At 45.4% G+C, this 20473-nt stretch overlaps 1 protein-coding gene across 3 annotated transcripts in view; it reads left to right on the top strand.

The window, feature by feature from the left end:
- The window catches only part of sbno2b (strawberry notch homolog 2b), a 102855-nt gene extending 82731 nt beyond the window's left edge, over positions 1-20124 (top strand). For all 3 annotated transcript variants that reach the window (XM_029696017.1, XM_029696018.1, XM_029696019.1), the window contains 23 exons: positions 127-287; positions 611-744; positions 1021-1111; positions 1235-1378; positions 1667-1784; positions 2036-2141; positions 2334-2487; positions 3339-3515; positions 4159-4256; positions 4905-4987; positions 5294-5482; positions 6261-6382; positions 6560-6691; positions 8712-8847; positions 12055-12167; positions 12961-13032; positions 13188-13296; positions 13383-13598; positions 13914-14008; positions 15715-15807; positions 16429-16560; positions 16862-17129; positions 17823-20124. In XM_029696017.1, coding sequence (XP_029551877.1) covers positions 127-287; positions 611-744; positions 1021-1111; positions 1235-1378; positions 1667-1784; positions 2036-2141; positions 2334-2487; positions 3339-3515; positions 4159-4256; positions 4905-4987; positions 5294-5482; positions 6261-6382; positions 6560-6691; positions 8712-8847; positions 12055-12167; positions 12961-13032; positions 13188-13296; positions 13383-13598; positions 13914-14008; positions 15715-15807; positions 16429-16560; positions 16862-17129; positions 17823-19180 — 4301 coding nt within the window. In that variant the 3' untranslated portion in view covers positions 19181-20124. The remainder of the gene's footprint in view (positions 1-126; positions 288-610; positions 745-1020; positions 1112-1234; positions 1379-1666; positions 1785-2035; positions 2142-2333; positions 2488-3338; positions 3516-4158; positions 4257-4904; positions 4988-5293; positions 5483-6260; positions 6383-6559; positions 6692-8711; positions 8848-12054; positions 12168-12960; positions 13033-13187; positions 13297-13382; positions 13599-13913; positions 14009-15714; positions 15808-16428; positions 16561-16861; positions 17130-17822) is intronic.
- Positions 20125-20473: the final 349 nt, after the last annotated feature.

Raw genomic sequence — 20473 nt, 5'->3', positions numbered from 1 at the left:
CGCTGCCCTGCACTACTCTCAAGACACAACCTATTTATCCTCTCTTATTGGTTTCCTTTGTGGAAGGAATTATTATTTTGCAGTAGTCTGTCTATTCAATCTTTAAACTATTTTGTCCTTCCTCAGCCACCATAGGGATCTCCCACCCAGACATAGTGGTGGAGACCAACACGCTGTCCAGCGTCCCTCCACCTGACATCACCTACACTCTGTCCATTCCTGACTCCACCATCAACTGTGGCCTGCTCTCTGCCCTGCAGCTAGAGGCCATCATCTACGCATGCCAGGTAACACACCACTCTATCACCTCTGACCCCTGACCTCACACATCTGGTCTGACAGGAACAAGTTTGTTCTTGGGAACTACAGTATGTGGGTCATGCAAAAAAGGATAGAGTATACATTGGTTTTAAACAACTGTTTCTGCTGTATTACCTACTTCAGCTGTGCTTTTGATATCTTTCTGTGTAAGACGTTTGTTCAATGGGATTACTGTTTTATTAATTGCCGGTCTTCATAAGAGTGTCTACTAGATGACTAGAATGTGAAGTGTTAGTGTTTCTACTTGCGTGGACACATGAGTGACGCTGTGCTCCCTGTGTGCTCCCAGCAACACGAGGTAATTCTGCAGAACAACCAGAGAGCAGGCTTCCTAATAGGAGACGGTGCCGGAGTAGGTAAGGGCCGCACGGTGGCCGGCATCATCCTGGAGAATTACCTAAAGGGAAGGAAGAAAGCGCTATGGTAAGACACTAGATACTCCACCCAATGCATTACCCAGCCTAGCTCTGTTTCTCCCTACCTAATAGGTTTCTCCTACCAGTACGTAGGTGCGGGTCTCCCTGTCTAACAGATTTAGATTTAATGGTTTTGATTGTAAAACGTTAGTTGTAGTGGATATTGCTTCAGGAAGGGGCCTTTGTGACCTGCGTTAGAAACCATCACTGTAAAACAAACCTATTCAGTTGTGCTCCACCATTGTTTGTAAAGATGCACTCGTTCTCCTCTTTCCCCACACAGGTTCAGTGTATCCAATGACCTGAAATACGACGCAGAGAGAGATCTGAAAGACATAGATGCTCCCACCATTCCTGTGCATGCCTTAAACAAGGTGAGTGTTTAAGGAAAAGCAAACCACACTCCAGAACAATATTTGTTCTCAGTCATCCATATCCATCAGATTTACCTAATGTCTTTCCCTGGCGAAACCTGTGATTATGTTATTTCCCTGTAGATAAAGTATGGAGACACAGCTACCTCAGAAGGAGTCCTGTTTGCGACATACTCTGCACTGATTGGGGAGAGCCAAGCAGGGGGGCAGCACCGCACCAGACTCAAGCAGATCCTGGACTGGTGCAAGACCGGCTTTGATGGAGTTGTATCCTTGTATACTACATTATCACCTTGCTCAATGACCACCATTACCTGAAGTATCTAGCTGGCCATTTTAGAAGAATGGATGTACTGCATCTGTTATCCGCTAATAATGACTAACCCCAAACTCTAAAATGCGAACATACTTGATCAATAGTTTGGATGATATTGCCACTTCTGTCAGTTCTAGCATGGCATCTAGCCCAGTAACTAGTGATAGGAGAGCATACATCACTCAATGTTTACAGTTCATATTGTAGCTGCAGTACTTTGCCCTTGACTGTGTTCCTAGATTGTGTTTGATGAATGCCACAAGGCCAAGAATGCTACGTCCACCAAGATGGGCAAGGCCGTGCTGGACCTGCAGCACAACCTGCCACTGGCCAGGGTGGTTTACGCCAGTGCCACAGGTGGGCCTTTCTCACACTGTACCTGAACCTCTGTCTTCTCTTTCACTATCGCTCCTTCTTACAATACCTGTACTTTAGAACTGTTTGTCTTCCTGTTCCAATCTCTGTTTCCCTTTCTCAATCTTATTCAGACTGTATTTGTCTTCCCTCTTCCTCTCTCTCCCTGTCTCTTCGCTACTCTCTCTCACCTGCTCTCGCTCTCTCTCTCTCTCTGTATCAACATCTCACCCTGCTTCTCTGTCTCCCTCCAGGTGCCTCTGAGCCAAAGAACATGATCTATATGAGCCGCCTGGGGATCTGGGGCGAGGGCACGCCCTTCAAGACCTTTGACGACTTCCTGCACGCCATCGAGAAGAGGTCTGACCTTATTCCACACGTCATTTACCTGATTTATGTCACTGTATTACCTGTATCATATTATTCAAATGTTTATGATTATTTATGTTGTGAGAATGACATCTCGTAATGTTGTGGGTACCAGACCAGTCCTGGCTTCCAGGATTCAGCATCGCTGACAGGCTGCCTGTGGCTTTGATTTTTGATTGACAGGGGTGTAGGCGCCATGGAGATTGTTGCCATGGACATGAAGGTGAGTGGGATGTACATCGCCCGGCAGCTGAGCTTCTCAGGGGTGTCCTTCCGCATTGAGGAGATCGGCCTGGATGACGACTTCAAACTGGTCTACAACAAAGCTGCCAAACTGGTAAGACTGACTTGATAGTGTGTGCGTGTTGATTTAATTTATTTGCTAAGTTTATTTGGATAAGGACAATGTAGATCAAAAACATTAGTCTTAGAAGTGAGAAGTGATGCATTGCAGCGTTGATACGTTTGAAAACAGAAGTCAAGACATGACACAAAAGTCATTGAAATGAAAGCTGGAAGAGGTTGAGACCCACACACTGTTCAAAAAAGAGGAATAAATCCAAAACTGAGGCTGAAATGCAAAGAAAGTATGTTTTAGTGGGACATCATGGTGCATAAATAATTTATACTGTGTAGAAAAGTGCATAAATAAGAGGTGAAAACAAAATAGAAAGGTTTTGGCATCAAGCCATCATCAGTGTGACTGGTGAGCACACACGCTAAGCTTCTATTGGAGGTTAATTACATATGTCACATGATCTAGTGAACAAATCTACACATGCAAACAAGTACGTGATTGAAGTACAGGAGTGGACAGAGAAGTATCAAAATCTTTGCTATTACATATACCATGTGAACATTTCCTACGAATAAATAGCACAGGATTATAAAGACCAGAATGTAGAGTGATGTCCAAATTAAACATCTTTATTTTTGCACTTAAGCCTTAGTTCTGGAGACAGTGTGCAGGTCTTAATATTTTCCACATCAAAGTCATTGCACATATTTCTGTTGGACCTGATAATATTAGAGTGTTAAAACACATGATGATGTGAGATTATCTGTATGTGTATGTAGAAAGTTGTCAGATTTTTGTAAATTGCAAGAGTGCAGTACTACCCTGTTAGGCTAAGATGACGAGCTTGTAAAGAGCAAGGAGACTGACCTATATATGTTTGTCCTCCTCAGTGGGCGGAGGCGCTGGCCGTGTTCATGCGTGCAGCGGACGAGCTGTGTCTGGTCAGCAGGAAGTCCCTGTGGGGTCAGTTCTGGTCGTCTCACCAGCGCTTCTTCAAATACCTCTGCATCGCCGCCAAGGTTCGCTGCCTGGTGGAGCTGGCCAAGAAAGAACTGAAAGCTGGCAAGGTGAGACTGACCAGCATTTATGTTCATTTATTCAGCCTTTATTTTATCATCAATTTTTAAGATAAAAATTCTTGGCCCCCTTTAAATCTGTACTCAGCCTCTGATTGACTTCCAAGAGGAGTCACCATAAAGCAGAACTTGGTATCCTAGATGACCTCCCTGAGGCCAAGGGTCAATGGCTTTAAATTCAGCCATCAATGGTTTCAAATTATCAATACATTTAATATAAGGCTCACTCTGACCCAAGTGCTCTTGACAACATTGATTAAATGTTTTTATCAGAGGCCCGGAACACTTGGAGAACAAACAGATAAGCACGAGTATTTATGCCTGCTCTTGAGGAGGTTGGCAGATTGGTACAAACCTCTCAGAGGAACGTGTCTATCTCCCCATATGCATCTGTCTATTGTTTGTCTATTAAACCTTTAAATATAGATGTTTTATCATGGGGGTTCAGCATTTTCCACACCAGAGTGTCATTTAGATGGGAATCTCTGGCCAAGAGGCATTATCACAATTATATAAGCATTTGATTGGACAAAGAAAATCATAAAGGAAATAGAGCCATGTTTTAATGTTTTTTCCAGGTTGGTATGTGTTACTGTGACGCTCTGCTCATGTGTCTTGTTTCTCCCCTTCCCAGTGCATCGTGATTGGTCTACAGTCCACAGGAGAGGCCCGAACCAGAGAGGTCCTGGATGAGAACGATGGGCACCTGGACAGATTCGTATCTGCAGCAGAGTAAGTGCGTGTGTCTGTGCCCATGTGTCTCTGAAGCCTTGGGTAAGTATAGTATTAGAGCAAATAGATTTTTGGCTAAGCCCTGATTCAACTCTGACACACACCACCACAGCTTCCATCTAGTGTAACCGGGGATTTCCAGCCTGACGCGCCTGTGGTTTTCATACAAATCATTTGTTTGTTGCCGGGTGAATGACCACTTCCTGGTTAGACAGCACTCCATTTGTCACTCTCCAGCTGCAGTCAAAGGTTCAGTCTGAACCCTTCACTTTTCTTCTTCAGTACACACTACCTGAGGGTGTATGAGAAATCTGCCCTTAGACACTGATCCAAAGTCAGTTAAGCTGTTTCCCCGCTAATGGTTAAAGACTAGGATTTAGGGAGGGTAAGCTGATCCCAGATCTGTTCCTGCAATCGAGTTAAACCGGCAGCATATCTGTGTGTCAGGCTGGAAATAACGCTGTGTGTCTGCCTGCCTGCCTGGACCATCTGAACCTGGGAGACATGAAATGCATATGATGAGGCCAATCAGAGCTTGTCACTCATCTCTATAACCTGTCAGAACTGTCTTGACATTCTGTCAGCCTTCCACGGTGTTAGATTGAGAAGATAACATCTGTATGTTTGTGTCTGGTCTTTTCTCCTCAGGGGTGTGTTCAAAGCTCTGGTACAGAAACACTTTCCCTCAGAGAAGCAGAGGAGAGAGAAGGCGCGTGGAAACAAGAGAAAACGTACGTTAACTAAAATAGTAAAAACTCTGGGTTCCTCTGCACTTAGTCCAAAGAAAACTTTGGACTAAGTGCAAAGGTGGGCACTGCCCCCATCCCCACTGTACTCAGCAGCACTGCCTTGTTAACAAATCCAGGGGAGAACCCTGTAATGATAATAATAACAACTCTATTTGTGACCAGATTTCTTTATGGTGGCTTATGTCAAATTTAATTGACTTCATATCCAGTCAGTCTCAATATGTACTATTCAGGTAAAGCCACTGAGCCACAGTCTGAATTAGCTCATGTGTGTGTTCTGTCCACTAGGTAAGCCCAGGGGCCGGCAGCCCAAATTCCCAAAGCACACCATGGTGCATCTGGGGGGCGTGATCAACATCAGTGACGACAGCAGCACGGACACGGACGGCATGGACACCGACTCCAACTCCTCGCCAGACTCCCTGATGGACAATAACGATGACGTCATCTTCGTCCAGCACACCAGCTGTCACACAGGTACTAGATTTCCACTCTCCTTTTAGCAATATTTCTGAATTGGTTCAGACCAAAATTGATCCACAGGTAAAAATATACACTGCGTGTACAAACTATTAAGAACATCTGCTCTTTCCATGACATAGACTGACCAGCTGAAAGCTATGATCCCTTATTGATGTCACCTGTTAAATCCACTTCAGTGTAGATGAAGGGGAGGAGACAGGTTAAATAAGCATTTAGATATGGATTGTGTATGCGTGTGCCATTGAGGGTGAATGGGCAAGACAAAATATTTAAGTGCCTTTGAACGGTATATGGTAGTAGGTGCCAGGCGCACCGTTTTGAGTGTGTCAAGATCTGCAATGCTGCTGGGTCTCCCGTGTGTATCAAGAATGGTCCACCACCCAAAGGACATCCAGCCAGCTTGACACAACTACGGGAAGCATTGGAGTCAACATGGGCCAGCATCCCTGTTGAACGCTTTCAACACCTTGAGGCTCTTCTGAGGGCAAAAGGGGGTGCAAATCATTATTGGGAAGGTGTTCCTAATGTTTTATATACTCTGTATGTTATGCAATGCACACCTTGTGTTGAAGTCTAGTCAATAATTTAAGACAAAGAAAATTACAATAAAGAAACATGCATTTTAGGTCCACTGTACTCTCATACACACAGACAGTAAAAGCACTTAGCTGACATTTGGGGACATTTTACCATGCTCGCTCCCTTTGTGACTGACCCTGTTAACAGTCGTTAACATGAATCTGTCTGTCTGGGGTTGGTTGGGTTCCTCAAGCCAGTATAGAGAAGATGAAGCAGAGCCTCCTGAACAAGATCGCTGACCTGGGAAAGGAACTACCTCTGAACACTCTGGACGAGCTCATTGACCAGTTTGGAGGACCAGAGATGGTATCGGAGGTACGTACACCTCTGTTACCGGGCTGGGCAGGCGCCACATAACCTTATGTCAGAGAGTACATAGTGAGGGCTCTATCAGACAAATGTGAGATGAGTACCGGTATGTTTCCTGTTTAGAGATTTGTGATTGATTGTTAAATTTTGCTCTGAGGCACTCATTGACGACCTATGTTGTAGATGACGGGTCGTAAGGGTCGCGTGGTGCGGCGTCCTGATGGAAGCGTGCGCTACGAGTCGCGTGCAGAGCAGAGCCATACCATAGACCACATCAACCTCAAGGAGAAGGACCGCTTCATGTGTGGAGAGAAGGTGAGACACTGGACACTAGAACCATTCTACATGTGTGTCGAAGGATCTCACTCAAACTGTGTTTGTTTATTCTTGCTTAGAAAATCATGATCCTGTGACACTATGTTCTGACCAGATATGATGGCATTCTATGTTCTGACCAGATATGATGACATTATTCTATGTTCTGACCGGATGTGATGGCATTATTCTATGTTCTGACCAGATATGATGACATTATTCTATGTTCTGACCGGATGTGATGGCATTATTCTATGTTCTGACCAGATATGATGGCATTCTATGTTCTGACCAGATATGATGGCATTATTCTATGTTCTGACCGGATGTGATGGCATTATTCTATGTTCTGACCAGATATGATGGCATTATTCTATGTTCTGACCAGATATGATGGCATTATTCTATGTTCTGACCGGATATGATGGCATTATTCTATGTTCTGACCCGATGTGATGGCATTATTCTATGTTCTGACCCGATATGATGTCATTATTCTATGTTCTGACCCGATGTGATGGCATTATTCTATGTTCTGACCCGATATGATGTCATTATTCTATGTTCTGACCCGATATGATGGCAGTATTCTATGTTCTGACCGGATATGATGGCATTATTCTATGTTCTGACCAGATATGATGGCATTATTCTATGATCTGACCAGATATGATGGCATTATTCTATGTTCTGACCAGATATGATGGCATTATTCTATGTTCTGACCGGATATGATGGCATTATTCTGTGTTCTGACCCGATAAGATGGCATTATTCTATGTTCTGACCAGATTAATGGCATTATTCTATGTTCTGACCAGATATGATGGCATTATTCTAGGTTCTGACGTCATTATTCTATGTTCTGACCGGATATGATGGCATTATTTTATGATCTGGCCGGATATGGTGGCACTATTTTATGTTCTGACCGGATGTGATGGCATTATTCTATGTTCTGACCCGATATGATGGCATTCTATGTTCTGACCGGATATGATGGCATTATTCTATGTTCTGACCGGATATGATGGCATTATTCAATGTTCTGACCAGATATGATGGCATTATTCTATGATCTGACCAGATATGATGGCATTATTCTATGATCTGACCGGATGTGATGGCATTATTCTATGTTCTGACCGGATATGATGGCATTATTCTGTGATCTGACCAGATATGATGGCATTATTCTATGATCTGACCAGATATGATGGCATTATTCTATGATCTGACCAGATATGATGGCATTATTCTGTGTTCTGACCCGATATGATGGCATTATTCTATGTTCTGACCGGATATGATGGCATTATTCTAGGTTCTGACGTCATTATTCTATGTTCTGACCGGATTTGATGGCATTATTTTGTGATCTGACCGGATATGATGGCACTATTTTATGTTCTGACCGGATGTGATGGCATTATTCTATGTTCTGACCCGATATGATGACATTATTCTATGTTCTGACCGGATGTGATGGCATTATTCTATGTTCTGACGTCATTATTCTATGTTCTGACCGGATTTGATGGCATTATTTTATGATCTGACCAGATATGATGGCATTATTCTATGTTCTGACCGGATATGATGGCATTATTCTATGTTCTGACCCGATATGATGGCATTATTCTATGTTCTGACCCGATGTGATGGCATTATTCTATGTTCTGACCCGATGTGATGGCATTATTCTATTATCTGACCCGATGTGATGGCATTATTCTATGTTCTGACCGGATATGATGGCATTATTCTATGTTCTGACCCGATATGATGTCATTATTCTATGTTCTGACCCGATATGATGGCATTATTCTATGTTCTGACCCGATGTGATGGCATTATTCTATGTTCTGACCCGATGTGATGGCATTATTCTATGTTCTGATCGGATATGATGGCATTATTCTATGTTCTGACCCGATATGATGGCATTATTCTATGTTCTGGATTGCAGTGTTACAGTGGTTTGTTATCTTCCTCTCCTCCATCCCTCTTGCCTTCCCAGATGGTGGCCATCATCTCGGAGGCAGCCAGCTCGGGCATCTCCCTGCAGGCAGACAAGCGGGTGAAGAACCAGCGTCGGAGGGTCCACATAACCCTAGAGCTGCCCTGGAGTGCAGACAGAGCCATCCAGCAGTTTGGTGAGTCTGGAGACTACCAGGGGTTAAAGGTCAGGGGTCTGTTAAGCTTAAGGTGTCTGCATGCTTCCCAGCCAAAGCAGTTCAGAGGAGTTTGAGCATATATTATGACAACATTTAGTGATGTTTTGGACTTTTTTTGGCTGTTTGGGCACAAAACACATTTTCTCGAGGCAAGCCGAAGCCCCTTCGTTGGTGATTGGTCAACAGTATGGATTCTTCAATTTAGTATTTGTCATTCAATGAGAGACGACTCGTTTTCATGCACATTTTTTAATTGAGAAATAATACTGCACCAAACATCTTAGTTAGATACATTTTGTATTATTTTTATTTAACCTTTAACTAGGCAAGTCAGTTAAGAACAAATTCTTATTTACAATGACGGCCTACCCCGGCCAAACCTGGACAACATTGGGCCAATTGTGCGCCCTGCCCTATGGGACTCCCAATCACAGCCGGGTGTGATGCAACCTGGATGTAATATTGCGCGACTAAGATCTCCTCTGCAAAAACGTCATAACTCCAGAAATCTGTAATTAATTATCTTAGATGAATTATAACTATTTTGAGGAAGTGTATATTGGCAACGGCATCTTTAAATGGACAAACATTAATATTGCTTATTTTTTCCAGTTTTTCAAGCGAAGGTCTTTTAAAGGAGTATGTGCGCAAACTCGTTCGGTTCATGGAGTTCGACTCGGTAACAGCCGAACTGAAGCATGCTGACGCCTTTAGGGGTCAGGGTCAGAGTTGGACTCTCCTCAATGCAGGTTACACACACTGTCACACAGACGTCTGTCTTCACACAGTCCACCCTGCTAGAAATGTTACACGCTAGCCTGATAAAATGTCATGACATTAGTATTGGCTGCCTCTTCGAATTGCCTTGCCTAAAGACAGATTTAATCATTTGATGTATATCAAATTAAAATATATTTTGTATTAGGATGCGATACATTCTAATCATTGGAATGAGTCACTTTTATAATGGTGTTGTGAAACTTTACTTGGAGGTGTTGCAGTTTTGTCTGGCTGCAGGGAGAGAGGTGTGTTGGACTAAATTAGAATAATATTATTATTAATCTCCGTTGCAGTCTGCTAGATATAATTTTGCACCCAATAACAACAGTGGAAAAGCGGGCGTGTGCACGCACACATCGTGGGCCGTGAATGAATTGTTTGCAATTAGCTAACTGCCTGTAATTCCTTCCTGTTAGCCGCGCTCCCTTGGGGAGCTGAACTCACTGCATGGGTTGGCATGTGTGGGCCTGATTGACAGACACTGTTTACACTCACAACAGCAAAACACGCACGCACACACATTTAGGTGGCCTAGGATTTCCACTTTAAGATCCAAGTTAGAACTTGGAACTTGAATGACGGGTTTAGATATGGTACGATTGTTCCAGGAAAAAGATGTGGTGAGTGGAAACTTGGACCCATTCTGAAATGAACCTGGGGCTTTCACACCCAGATTCAATATGCATCCATTTATTTAAGTCTGGGGGAAGCAGCAGACCAGAGCTGGTGAAGTGAGAGAGGGAGAGAGGTGCCACTCTAGCAGGCGGAGAGTGGCCGTACTGTGAGGGATTGACACAGGGAGGTGGGAGCGAGACACTGCAACCAAGCTGACTCGCACTATAGTAGACTAATAGCTGCCATAGCTAGGTTATTTATCATTGAGTATGATCACATACTACCTATCTTGATTGCATCCAACTGGGAGAAGCTAGTTAAGCTAGCTAGCTGGGCTAACTGAGGCTGCAGTGCATGCGCTTTCTCATCTTACAGTTACAAATAACAACTCCATTCAGAATATTAAATAGCAGCCTACCTGTTTGGCTCTTGGTCATTGTAGCCTATCCTTCTCCTTTAACTTTTAATTCCATCTTCCATTGATTAGATATCTCCTCACTTTTGCCACACATGGAGTGATGCTCTATGACTGTAACCTATTGCCGTTTTGATGACTCATGATTGGCCAACAGCAAGCTACACGCTTCACTCTCGTGAAAAGCAAGAGCAGCAGCATAAATGATGAAAGGTATCTCTCTCGCTCTCTCTACTGCAGCAGTCACTTTCAGATCTGTACGGGCCCACCTGGACATGTCAGTTAAAATTACACGTACCCGAGACCTGTGACAATGTTATCAGATCTGACACAGTCCCGTGACGACATAATTTAGAATTCTGCATCCGACCCGCTTGTGTCCCGGGTACAGGTGGATCTGTGAAGACCTCTAGAAGAAACACAGTTCAGAGACGGGTTAGCCAGGAAATCCACATTTGCTGACATTATCCTCTGTTCATTGAAATCAATCTACCCCACAAACCAATATCTTATTTTTCTAGCTTTTCCCTCTTGTACACTACTATACTGAACAAAAATATAAATGCAGCATGCAATAATTTCAACGATATTACTGAGTTACAGTTCATATATGGAAACAGTGAATTGAAATAAATCCATTAGGCCCTAATCTATGCATTTCACATGACTGGGCAGAGGCGCAGCCATGGGTGGGCCTGGGAGGGCCAACCCACTGGGGAGCCAGGTCCAGCCAATCAGAATGAGTTTTTCCCCACAAAAGCAGATTATTACAGACATAAATACTCCTCAGTTTCATCAGCTGTCCGGGTGGCTGGTGTCAGACCATCCCGCAAGTGAAGAAGCCGGATGTGGATGTCCTGGGCTGGCGTGATTACAAGTGGTCTGCAGTTGTGAGGCCAGTTGGACGTACTGCCAAATTCTCTGTAATAACTTTTGAGGCGGCTTATGGTAGAGTAATGAACATTCAATTCTCTGGCAACAGCTCTGGTTGACATTCCTGCAGTCTGCATGCCAATTGCATGCCCCTCAAAACTAGAGACATCTGTGGCATTGTGTTGTGTGACACAACTGCATATTTTAGAGTGGGCTTTTATTGTCCCCAGCACAAGGTGCACCTGTGTAATGATCATGCTGTTTAGTCAGCTTCTTGATATGCGGCACTTGCCAGGTGGATGGATTATCTTGGCAAAGGAGAAATGCTCACTAACAAGGATGTAAACAAATTTGTGCGTATGGAATATTACTGGGATCTTTTATTTCAGCTCATGAAACTTTGGACCAACACTTTACATGTTGCATTTATATTTGTTGAGTATAGTTCCTCAGAGTCTGCCTGTTCTGACTGATCTTCCTCCTCTGTGTGTGTGGTCCTCCAGGTCGTACCCATCGCTCTAACCAGGTGACGGCTCCAGAGTACATCTTCCTCATCTCTGAGCTGGCCGGGGAAAGACGCTTCGCCTCCATTGTGGCCAAGAGACTGGAGAGCCTGGTACGTGCTGTTGCAGCCTCCTTTACTACAGTCTGATCTATCTACTATGGAATCCCAGAACTACATGTGTAATAAATCCTCATTTTATTAGAGTGAAGATTGAACTGCTGAGCTTATTACTTGGGGGCTGTCTTTCTCCCAGTAGTCCGTTTACTTCCCCACCACTGTCCCATTGACCAGATGCTTTCAAGGTCACAAACACCTTTCACACAACATTTCAAACCCAGGAAATTCCTCAGATCCTCATTTGGTCTGAATAATAAGGTTATCAAACATTGGAACGCACCCATGTCTGGGTAGTTATGAGACAGTTTTCCATATTTCATTGTAATCTCTTTACTCCAGTCGTTTATTTTCCTTGTCTCTCCGGAGGGAAGGGGGGGTTCCAGAAAGTGTGTGTTGTCTCTGCCAGGCCTGTGCGGTAATCCAGTCTCAGAATGGGATACGTCATGCCCAAGGCCCAGCTTCTCTTCTTTCCCTCCTTCCCAGCCTCTACCTTTGTTTGGCTCCCTCCAGATCAGCAGTGATCTCATATCTGGCAGAAACATCCCTTTGTTTTTATCTCAGAACATTCCTTTGTGTGGGCACCAGCTAAAGCAGCTGCTGGCTTCAAGTGGACCTTCAGTCACAATCTGTGCACAACACTCAATGTCTTGGCAGTCATGTCAATTCACTGTCTCTATGCTTTACCTGTCTGCTGCAGTTGAGAAAGTTGTGCGTTTGTAACTGGTGTGTTATCAGTCCGTGACATAAGGCTGTAAAGCTAACTGTTTGTTCCTGTTTCTGTGTCCAGGGTGCATTGACCCACGGTGACAGGAGAGCCACAGAGTCCAGAGACCTGAGCAAATACAACTTTGAAAACAAGGTCAGGGCTGGCTAGAACTATTACATGCAAGATCATGCTTCCTCTTGTACAGAAGCCCAATTTGGCATTAGGTGTGATTGGTTGTGTTGGAGGTTCTGGGGGGAGGGAGCGCTGACCTGTTAGATGACCTGGTTTCCTGCCGTGTGTTTCTGCAGTACGGTACCAAGGCTCTGGATAAGATCACCAAAGCCATCCTGGGCCACATCGAGAGCAAGGTGTCCCCTCCCAAAGGTTACCCCGGGGGTGATGCTCTGTTCTTCAGAGGTATGTTGAGTGCATGTAGAAAATTGTTCCAAACATTATGCAAGTCCAAAGCTACATTGAAATAATTGTTGTATTACCCGTTTCAGACATGAAGCATGGCATGATGGACGTGGGTATCTTCTGCAAGGAGCCACGGTTTGGTCTCAGCACTGAGAAAGACTGCAGCATCACCAAGTTCCTCAACAGGATCCTGGGCCTGGAGGTCCACAAGCAGAACTCTCTGTTCCAGTACTTCACCGACAACTTTGACTACCTGATCGAGAAGGACAAGAAGGAGGGCAAATACGACATGGGAATCCTAGGTATGGAGTCCAACACTCACGCTTAAAACATGACTGAATAAAATGGTGCCCTTTCCCATAGGTTGTAAAGCTAAATAACTCTCCACACTATTAGAACAAAAGGCTGCATTCTATTGTATGTGACTACTACGCCATACAGTATATACTCCTCCATATATTAAAATAAATCTACCTGCCTACTGCATTTGGCCTTCCTAGAATGTCTTTCTATGAACAGCAGCATGAGGCTGATGGTTTGGGATGGTACCGAGTCTCTGTATAGAGATGCTAGGTATGTCTCCTGACTAGAACTATGTGTCCTGTCCTGTCTGTCAGATCTGGCCCCAGGTAATGATGAAATCTACGAGGAGAAGCAAGAGACCTTCATGACAGTGGGAAACCCCCAGGACGGACAGGTCGTGCTCTACAAGGTACTCCCATGGTACACTGGCACATTATTGTACAATCGAATTATCTCGCTATATTTGACAGGCACCTCATATAGATTTGCATGTTGATCTTTGTTTTGTAACTAAATGAGTGCTGCTGTTTGGGCTGGTTCTCTGGTCTGAAAAATAGATGTAAAGTTTCAATAAGACTAAATATTTTTTTTAAAACACTACCCACCACTGCCGTGAAACAACAAGAAAGCAGTGTTTCCTGCCTACGCAGCCAGAGAGGTGATATAACGTACTCGACAGATTTATCCTCCACTTTGTTATTCAGTACTCTGACTCCTGGATACAGTTTTTAGTGCTGAGCGATTTAACCAACATTTCAGAGGGGTTTCAGTTATTAAACAACTAATTGACCAACGTCGGATCACTTGCGTGAATTACATTTAGTTATTTTTTTTGTGTGCCCAGCGTGCCATTTCTCTAGAGAGAAATCAAATCATTCACGGAAGAAATCAAGTACTACGTGGGATGCTGGGCTAAAGGGAGTTGTAGTTTTCAGTAAGCAAATAACCTAGTTTAGCACAGAAACATGGTAATGAACTACATTGACCATAATCCATTGCCCGGATCTTTCCTGCTCTGACAGGATTCATTTTTCATTACGTTAGGTTAGATACATACAGACCGCATGAGAGAAGAATGTACACAATGACGAGAGAGCTACTTTGAAGAACTAGTCAAATTATTTTGTCAGACAGCTCTGCAGCATACTTGGGCAGGCTAGCCTAGCTAAAAAAGGATGATTAAAGACAGTACAGCACAGGTGTCAAACTCATTGCACGGAGGGCCGAGTGTCTGCGGGTTTTTGCTCCTTACTTGTACTTGATTGATGAATTAAGGTCACTAATTAGTATGGAACTTCCCATACCTGGTTGTCTAGGGCAACCAAAAACCTGCCCTCCATGGAATGAGTTTTACAGCCCTGCAGTGCAGTATGGGAAGCACAGAGATAACGTTAGATGGGCTGGCTGCTACAGGCAGAGATGAGATGATCACTTTTAGGAATTCAAAATGAATTCAAATAAAACTAAGTAAAAATATTTCCTATTTTCTATGTTTTGGTAATTGAGTGTTCAATTTCCTTGCTCTGGAATTTCCATAAAAAATCTCCAAAATAATTTGTATGTGACTATTTCATAATGAATAAGAAATAATTAAATTGTTGATATCAAAAAAAGCTATTCTTTTTTAAGAATTGAACCGACACCGAGCCAACTTCAAAAAGCATGAATCGCTCTGCACAAGCAGGTATATCGAGATTTAAAATGTTAACATTTCATCTGCCTGTGGTTGGATGGTGAACATCACATTTAGCCAGATGGAGGGAGAGTAGCAGAACGCTGAAAAAGTATCATTACAGGTGTCTCGGGCTCCCTGCCTTGCCTGGCCGTCACTGCAGGATAACCTAGAGTGTACATTTTTAACCAACACAGCCAGGACCGGTAAAGCACATGTAGACTCCCAACTCATGCCAACCCCCCCTGGCTGGCCTCTGAGCCCCTGATACAAAGAGGATACAAAGAGCTGTGTATGTGTGTGTGCCCGCACAGATTTCCGCGTATGTGTTGGGAATGTTGAATCGTGCCCACAGTGGGTATTCGCTGCATAGTGTTCTTCCATAGGGCAGCTATTCTGACCTCTAACCGATAACCCTTGTCCTCTGCATGTCACCCCTATAGATCAGCGTGGACAGAGGTATGCCCTGGGAGGAGGCCTATGAGAAGGTCCAGAACCTCAACAGTCCTGACGAGGGCTTCTACCTCTCCCACAAGGTGAGTCTAGCTGGCTACCGTAGAGGACAGAGAGACACTCTGCATGTCCCAGCACGCACACAGACGCATCAGGAAGCGTATGATACTGTGAGTACCTGTACCTCCCCAGGGCTCAAGCAGAGCTAGAACAGCTTCCAGACTGGTTATTTCCCAGGGGTGAATGACAGTTCAGAAGCGTCCAGGTGCCTCTGTTCTGCTCTCTGGAGTGTGGCTCTTTCATCGCACATCAAGGGAGTAGGATGAAAGTATACATGTTTTGAACCTGAAGAAGGAGCTTAACTCGGATTTTGTTCAGTATTAATTGTAGTGGCTAGAGTGAACAATATACACAGCCTCTTCCTTCCTGATGTTGAGTTTTCTTAATTATACTGTAGTTAAATTCACTTGGTTCATAATACAATTCAACAATGAAATGAGTCTTCTATAGTCCCACCAGGCAAACACTTCAACACTGCCAGGTTCCCATTTGAACTTACTTTAAATCTTCCGACTCTTTTTTGATTTGATTTATTTGTGGTTTAAAACAATTGTACAGATGGAGTTCAATCGTGGCCAGAGGAAAACACATGAAAGTATTTTACAGAACTTTAAAGACATTTCCATCTCCTATGTGTTCCTCAGTTGCGGGGGAACCACCCGTGTGTGCTGCTGGCGGAGCAGGGTCGAGGGAGGAACTTCATCGTCTACAAGCCCAACATCGGCAAGCAGGCCCACCCAGAGAGCCTGGATAACCTGCAGCTACGCTACCACAAGGTATGACTCAGTCTGACACGCACAGACACACACGGACAGAAGTCTGTTGTTTGGCGGAAGGAACAGCTATAGGGTTCACTGACATGCACACAATAGAAGGTTTCCACTCGCATGGCAACAAGATTTGTCTTTGTTGTTTGGCAGGAAATGTTTTATGTTTTTTGTGTGGTGTATGCTGCCCTCTAGTGGAATAAACAGTAGTGAAACAGGAAGAACAGTCCTGCGTATTGTCTAAGGTCCAATATAAAAACCAGCACTCAACACTTTAACATAAGACTTGTGTGTTGTGTTCCCATCCTAGGTGACTCCAGACCAAGCCAAAGACAGCTGGGAGAGCCAGTTCAACTTCTCCTTTGGGAAATGTAGCCATGCTAACTGGAACGGGAAGTGTAAGAAGATTGAGGAGGGTCAGGAGTGTCTGCAGGGAATGCGTCTGCGCCAGTACCACATGCTGTGTGGTGCGCTACTGCGCGTCTGGAAGTATGTGGCCGACGTGGTCTCTGACATCACCTGCTCCAGCATCCTTCAGATCGTACGCCTCAAAACCAAAAATAGTAACAAGCAAGTCGGTGAGTACTAAACAACTCCATACAACCCACACACACACCATCACCAAAGTGTGGTTCTGTGAAAGGGAATCAGAGGTAATGTCTTGAAAAATGGGTTTTTCGGTTGCCAAAATCAAACGCCACAACAGCATTATGCTCCAACCAACTGAGCCAAATTATCGACTTGTATAAACAAATGTTAACATAATACTCTCGTGGCCTCCCGAGTGGTGCAGTGGTCTAAGGCACTGCATTGCAGTGCTAGTTGTGCCACTAGAGATTCTGGGTTCGAGTCCAGGCTCTGTTGCAGCCGACCGCGACCGGGAGACCCATGGGGCGGCGCACAATTGGCCCAGCGTCGTCCGGGTTAGGGGAGGGTTTGGCCGGCAGGGATGTCCTTGTCCCATCGCGCACTAGCGACTCCTGTGGCAGGCCAGGCGCAGTGCACGCTGACACAGTTGCCAGGTAGGTGTACAGTGTTTCCTCCGACACATTGGTGCGGCTGGCTTCCGGGTTGGATGTGCATTGTGTCAAGAAGCAGTGCGGCTTGGTTGGGTTGTGTTTCAGAGGACGGACGGCTCCCGACCTTTTCCTCTCCCGAGTCCGGACGGGAGTTGCAGCGATGAGACAAGACTGTAACTACCAATTGGGTACCATGAAATTGGGAGAAAATGGGGTAAAAAAAAAACATAATACCCTCTCTTTCTCCCCTAGGTATCAAGATCCCAGAGAACTGTGTGGCCCGAGTGCGGCAGGAACTTCTCAAAATGGACGAGGAGGTGAAGAGAAGGCGCAAGGAGAAGGAGCAGCAGCGCGCCCAGGAGCAGCGGCTAGCCGAGGAGCGGCAGCTTCAGAACCAACATCTGCTGGCCAAGCTTTACAGCCAGAGACAGACCCTGAACCACAGCTTCAAGAACCAGAACTTGTCGCAGAGCCTCAGCCAGGGCCTCAAGACCCAGCGCCTGAGCCTGGCCCAGGCCAATCCTCTACAGGTCAGGCCTCTACTCCAGCCCAAACCTTCACAGCTCAAACCCCAGCTCGGTCCAGTCAACCAGCTCCCCAGCATGGCCAGCCCCACCTCCCACTTCTCCAATTTCCCCCACCACTTCCCCTCCCTGCCCCTCCTGCAGCCCGACCCCTCCTCCTCCTCCAAGCCCCCTCGGACCGGGGAGGAGGTCTTAGACCTGACGGTGAGCCCCTCTCCCTCCCCAGACAGCAAAGAGAAAGGCCTGGTCCTCGACTGCCTGACCAGAGACGGCTTTGGCCTGGACTCTCTGATATTGCTGAGCGAGCTCGCCGCCCAGAACACTGCACACAAACTGCAGCAACCTTTACAGCCACTGCCACCACTGACAAAGCCACAGCAGCTACAGTCGCCACAGCAGATACAACCACAGCTACAATCGCCACAGCAGATACAAACACAGCTACAGTCGCCACAGCAGATACAAACACAGCTACAGTCGCCACAGCAGATACAACCACAGCTACAGTCGCCACAGCAGATACAACCACAGCTACAGTCGCCACAGCAGATACAACCACAGCTACAGTCGCCACAGCAGATACAACCACAGCTACAGTCGCCACAGCAGATACAAACACAGCTACAGTCGCCACAGCAGATACAAACACAGCTACAGTCGCCACAGCAGATACAAACACAGCTACAGTCGCCACAGCAGATACAAACACAGCAACGGTTGGACAGTCCGACTCTAATCAACAGCGACCACCAGGACTACTATGACATCCTCAAACTGCTGGAAGATCCAGACCATCTGCCTTACTCTCTGTCTAGCCAGACAACTACTAACCCCTCCTCTTCCTCCAACACAGTGGCTCAAGTCTCGTCCGGCCTCTTCTCTTCCCCCTCTACCCCCCCCTCCTCCTCTCTTTTCTCTTCTTCGGTCCTGGCCCCCTCAGAACAGCAGCCACTCCCTCTGGCCAACGGCCACTGCAGCACGGACGCCCTCATCAATGTGCGCGAAGTGCTGGACAACATGCTGCGGACCAGCGCAGACCGGCAGACGGTTATCCATTACCGGCTGCCTGAATGGGACTCTGTGTAACCACCTTGTCAGTGTGGCTGTCTGAATGGGACTCTGTGTAACCACCTTGTCAGTGTGGCTGTCTGAATGGGACTCTGTGTAACCACCTTGTCAGTGTGGCTGTCTGAATGGGACTCTGTGTAACCACATCATCAGTGTGGCTGTCTGAATGGGACTCTGTGTAACCACCTTGTCAGTGTGGCTGTCTGAATGGGACTCTGTGTAACCACATCATCAGTGTGGCTGTCTGAATGGGACTCTGTGTAACCACCTTGTCAGTGTGGCTGTCTGTGTCCTCTAGCTGCTGAGTATGAACGCACGCCTCATCCCCTCTCCCCTCAGGGCCTAGTCACATCACTGCCTGTCCTGTGCTCTTGTCCTCCTTAACCCTCCCAGGCACTGGATCCACAGGCCAGGGTCACTTTCACTAGACCAAATGTGTGGTCCCGTTCAGAGATGGTAAACATACGACCCAGGTGGAACTGGCCGGGTCCCTTCGCTGAGAGAGAGAGAGCAAATGGTCTCTATACGGCGTTTCTACACCAAGGCTTGACTCAATGAAGAAACACAATTCCAACAGGGTTTGATTATGTTTCTATAACTATCAAAAGCTCATGTGCTTTTAAAAAAATCCAACCTGGTTGCAATTGTTTTAAATTTTTTATTGAGGAAACCTGAATGTAGAAATATTTTTCTAGAACTACAGCTAGTCGCTACTGGTTATGTTGGGTTTCACTGGTAACATCGCTGAATTCAAACTGCCTTTCATGCACATCTGTATGCTTTTCCGCGTTGTCATGTAATTCGCTTCATCGCCATTGCATCGACTTGGTTTGTTAAAACCAAGGGCTCTACTCAAAAACATAAAACTGGAAAAATCGACAATGTTTCAGTTTTGGCTCCTTCTTCTCCCTCGCTCTCTGCTGTTTCTACCATCACTCTCTCTAGTGTCCCGTGTGAAAAAAGAAGGGAAGGGGAAAAGAAAACAGTCAGCCGTTGTAACAGTGCCTTTGGAAACCTACTTAAATGCAGTCTTTGAAACCCATATAGGCCTAATGTATAGATTTGTACTGGAAGCATAGGTATGTTAATTTATTATATTTGTATTTAACTTAACCATCCTCGGCCCTTTGTTGGGTCTTTGCTGGTGGCAGGTGCCAGGGGTCGTCCCCACGAGCCCAGTATGTGTATGTCTGTCTGTGTGTGGACCCTATAGCTGTCCCTTCAGCAGGTCTGTTCTGTGTGGAACCTTGCTTTCCCAGGCCATGTTATAGACAGAGAGCAGGGGTTAGATGGGATGGACACTGCTGATGT

This window comes from Salmo trutta, chromosome 17 (genome assembly GCF_901001165.1).
Source record: "Salmo trutta chromosome 17, fSalTru1.1, whole genome shotgun sequence".
Taxonomy (NCBI): domain Eukaryota; kingdom Metazoa; phylum Chordata; class Actinopteri; order Salmoniformes; family Salmonidae; genus Salmo; species Salmo trutta.
This window is presented reverse-complemented; position numbering and strand designations above follow the sequence as displayed.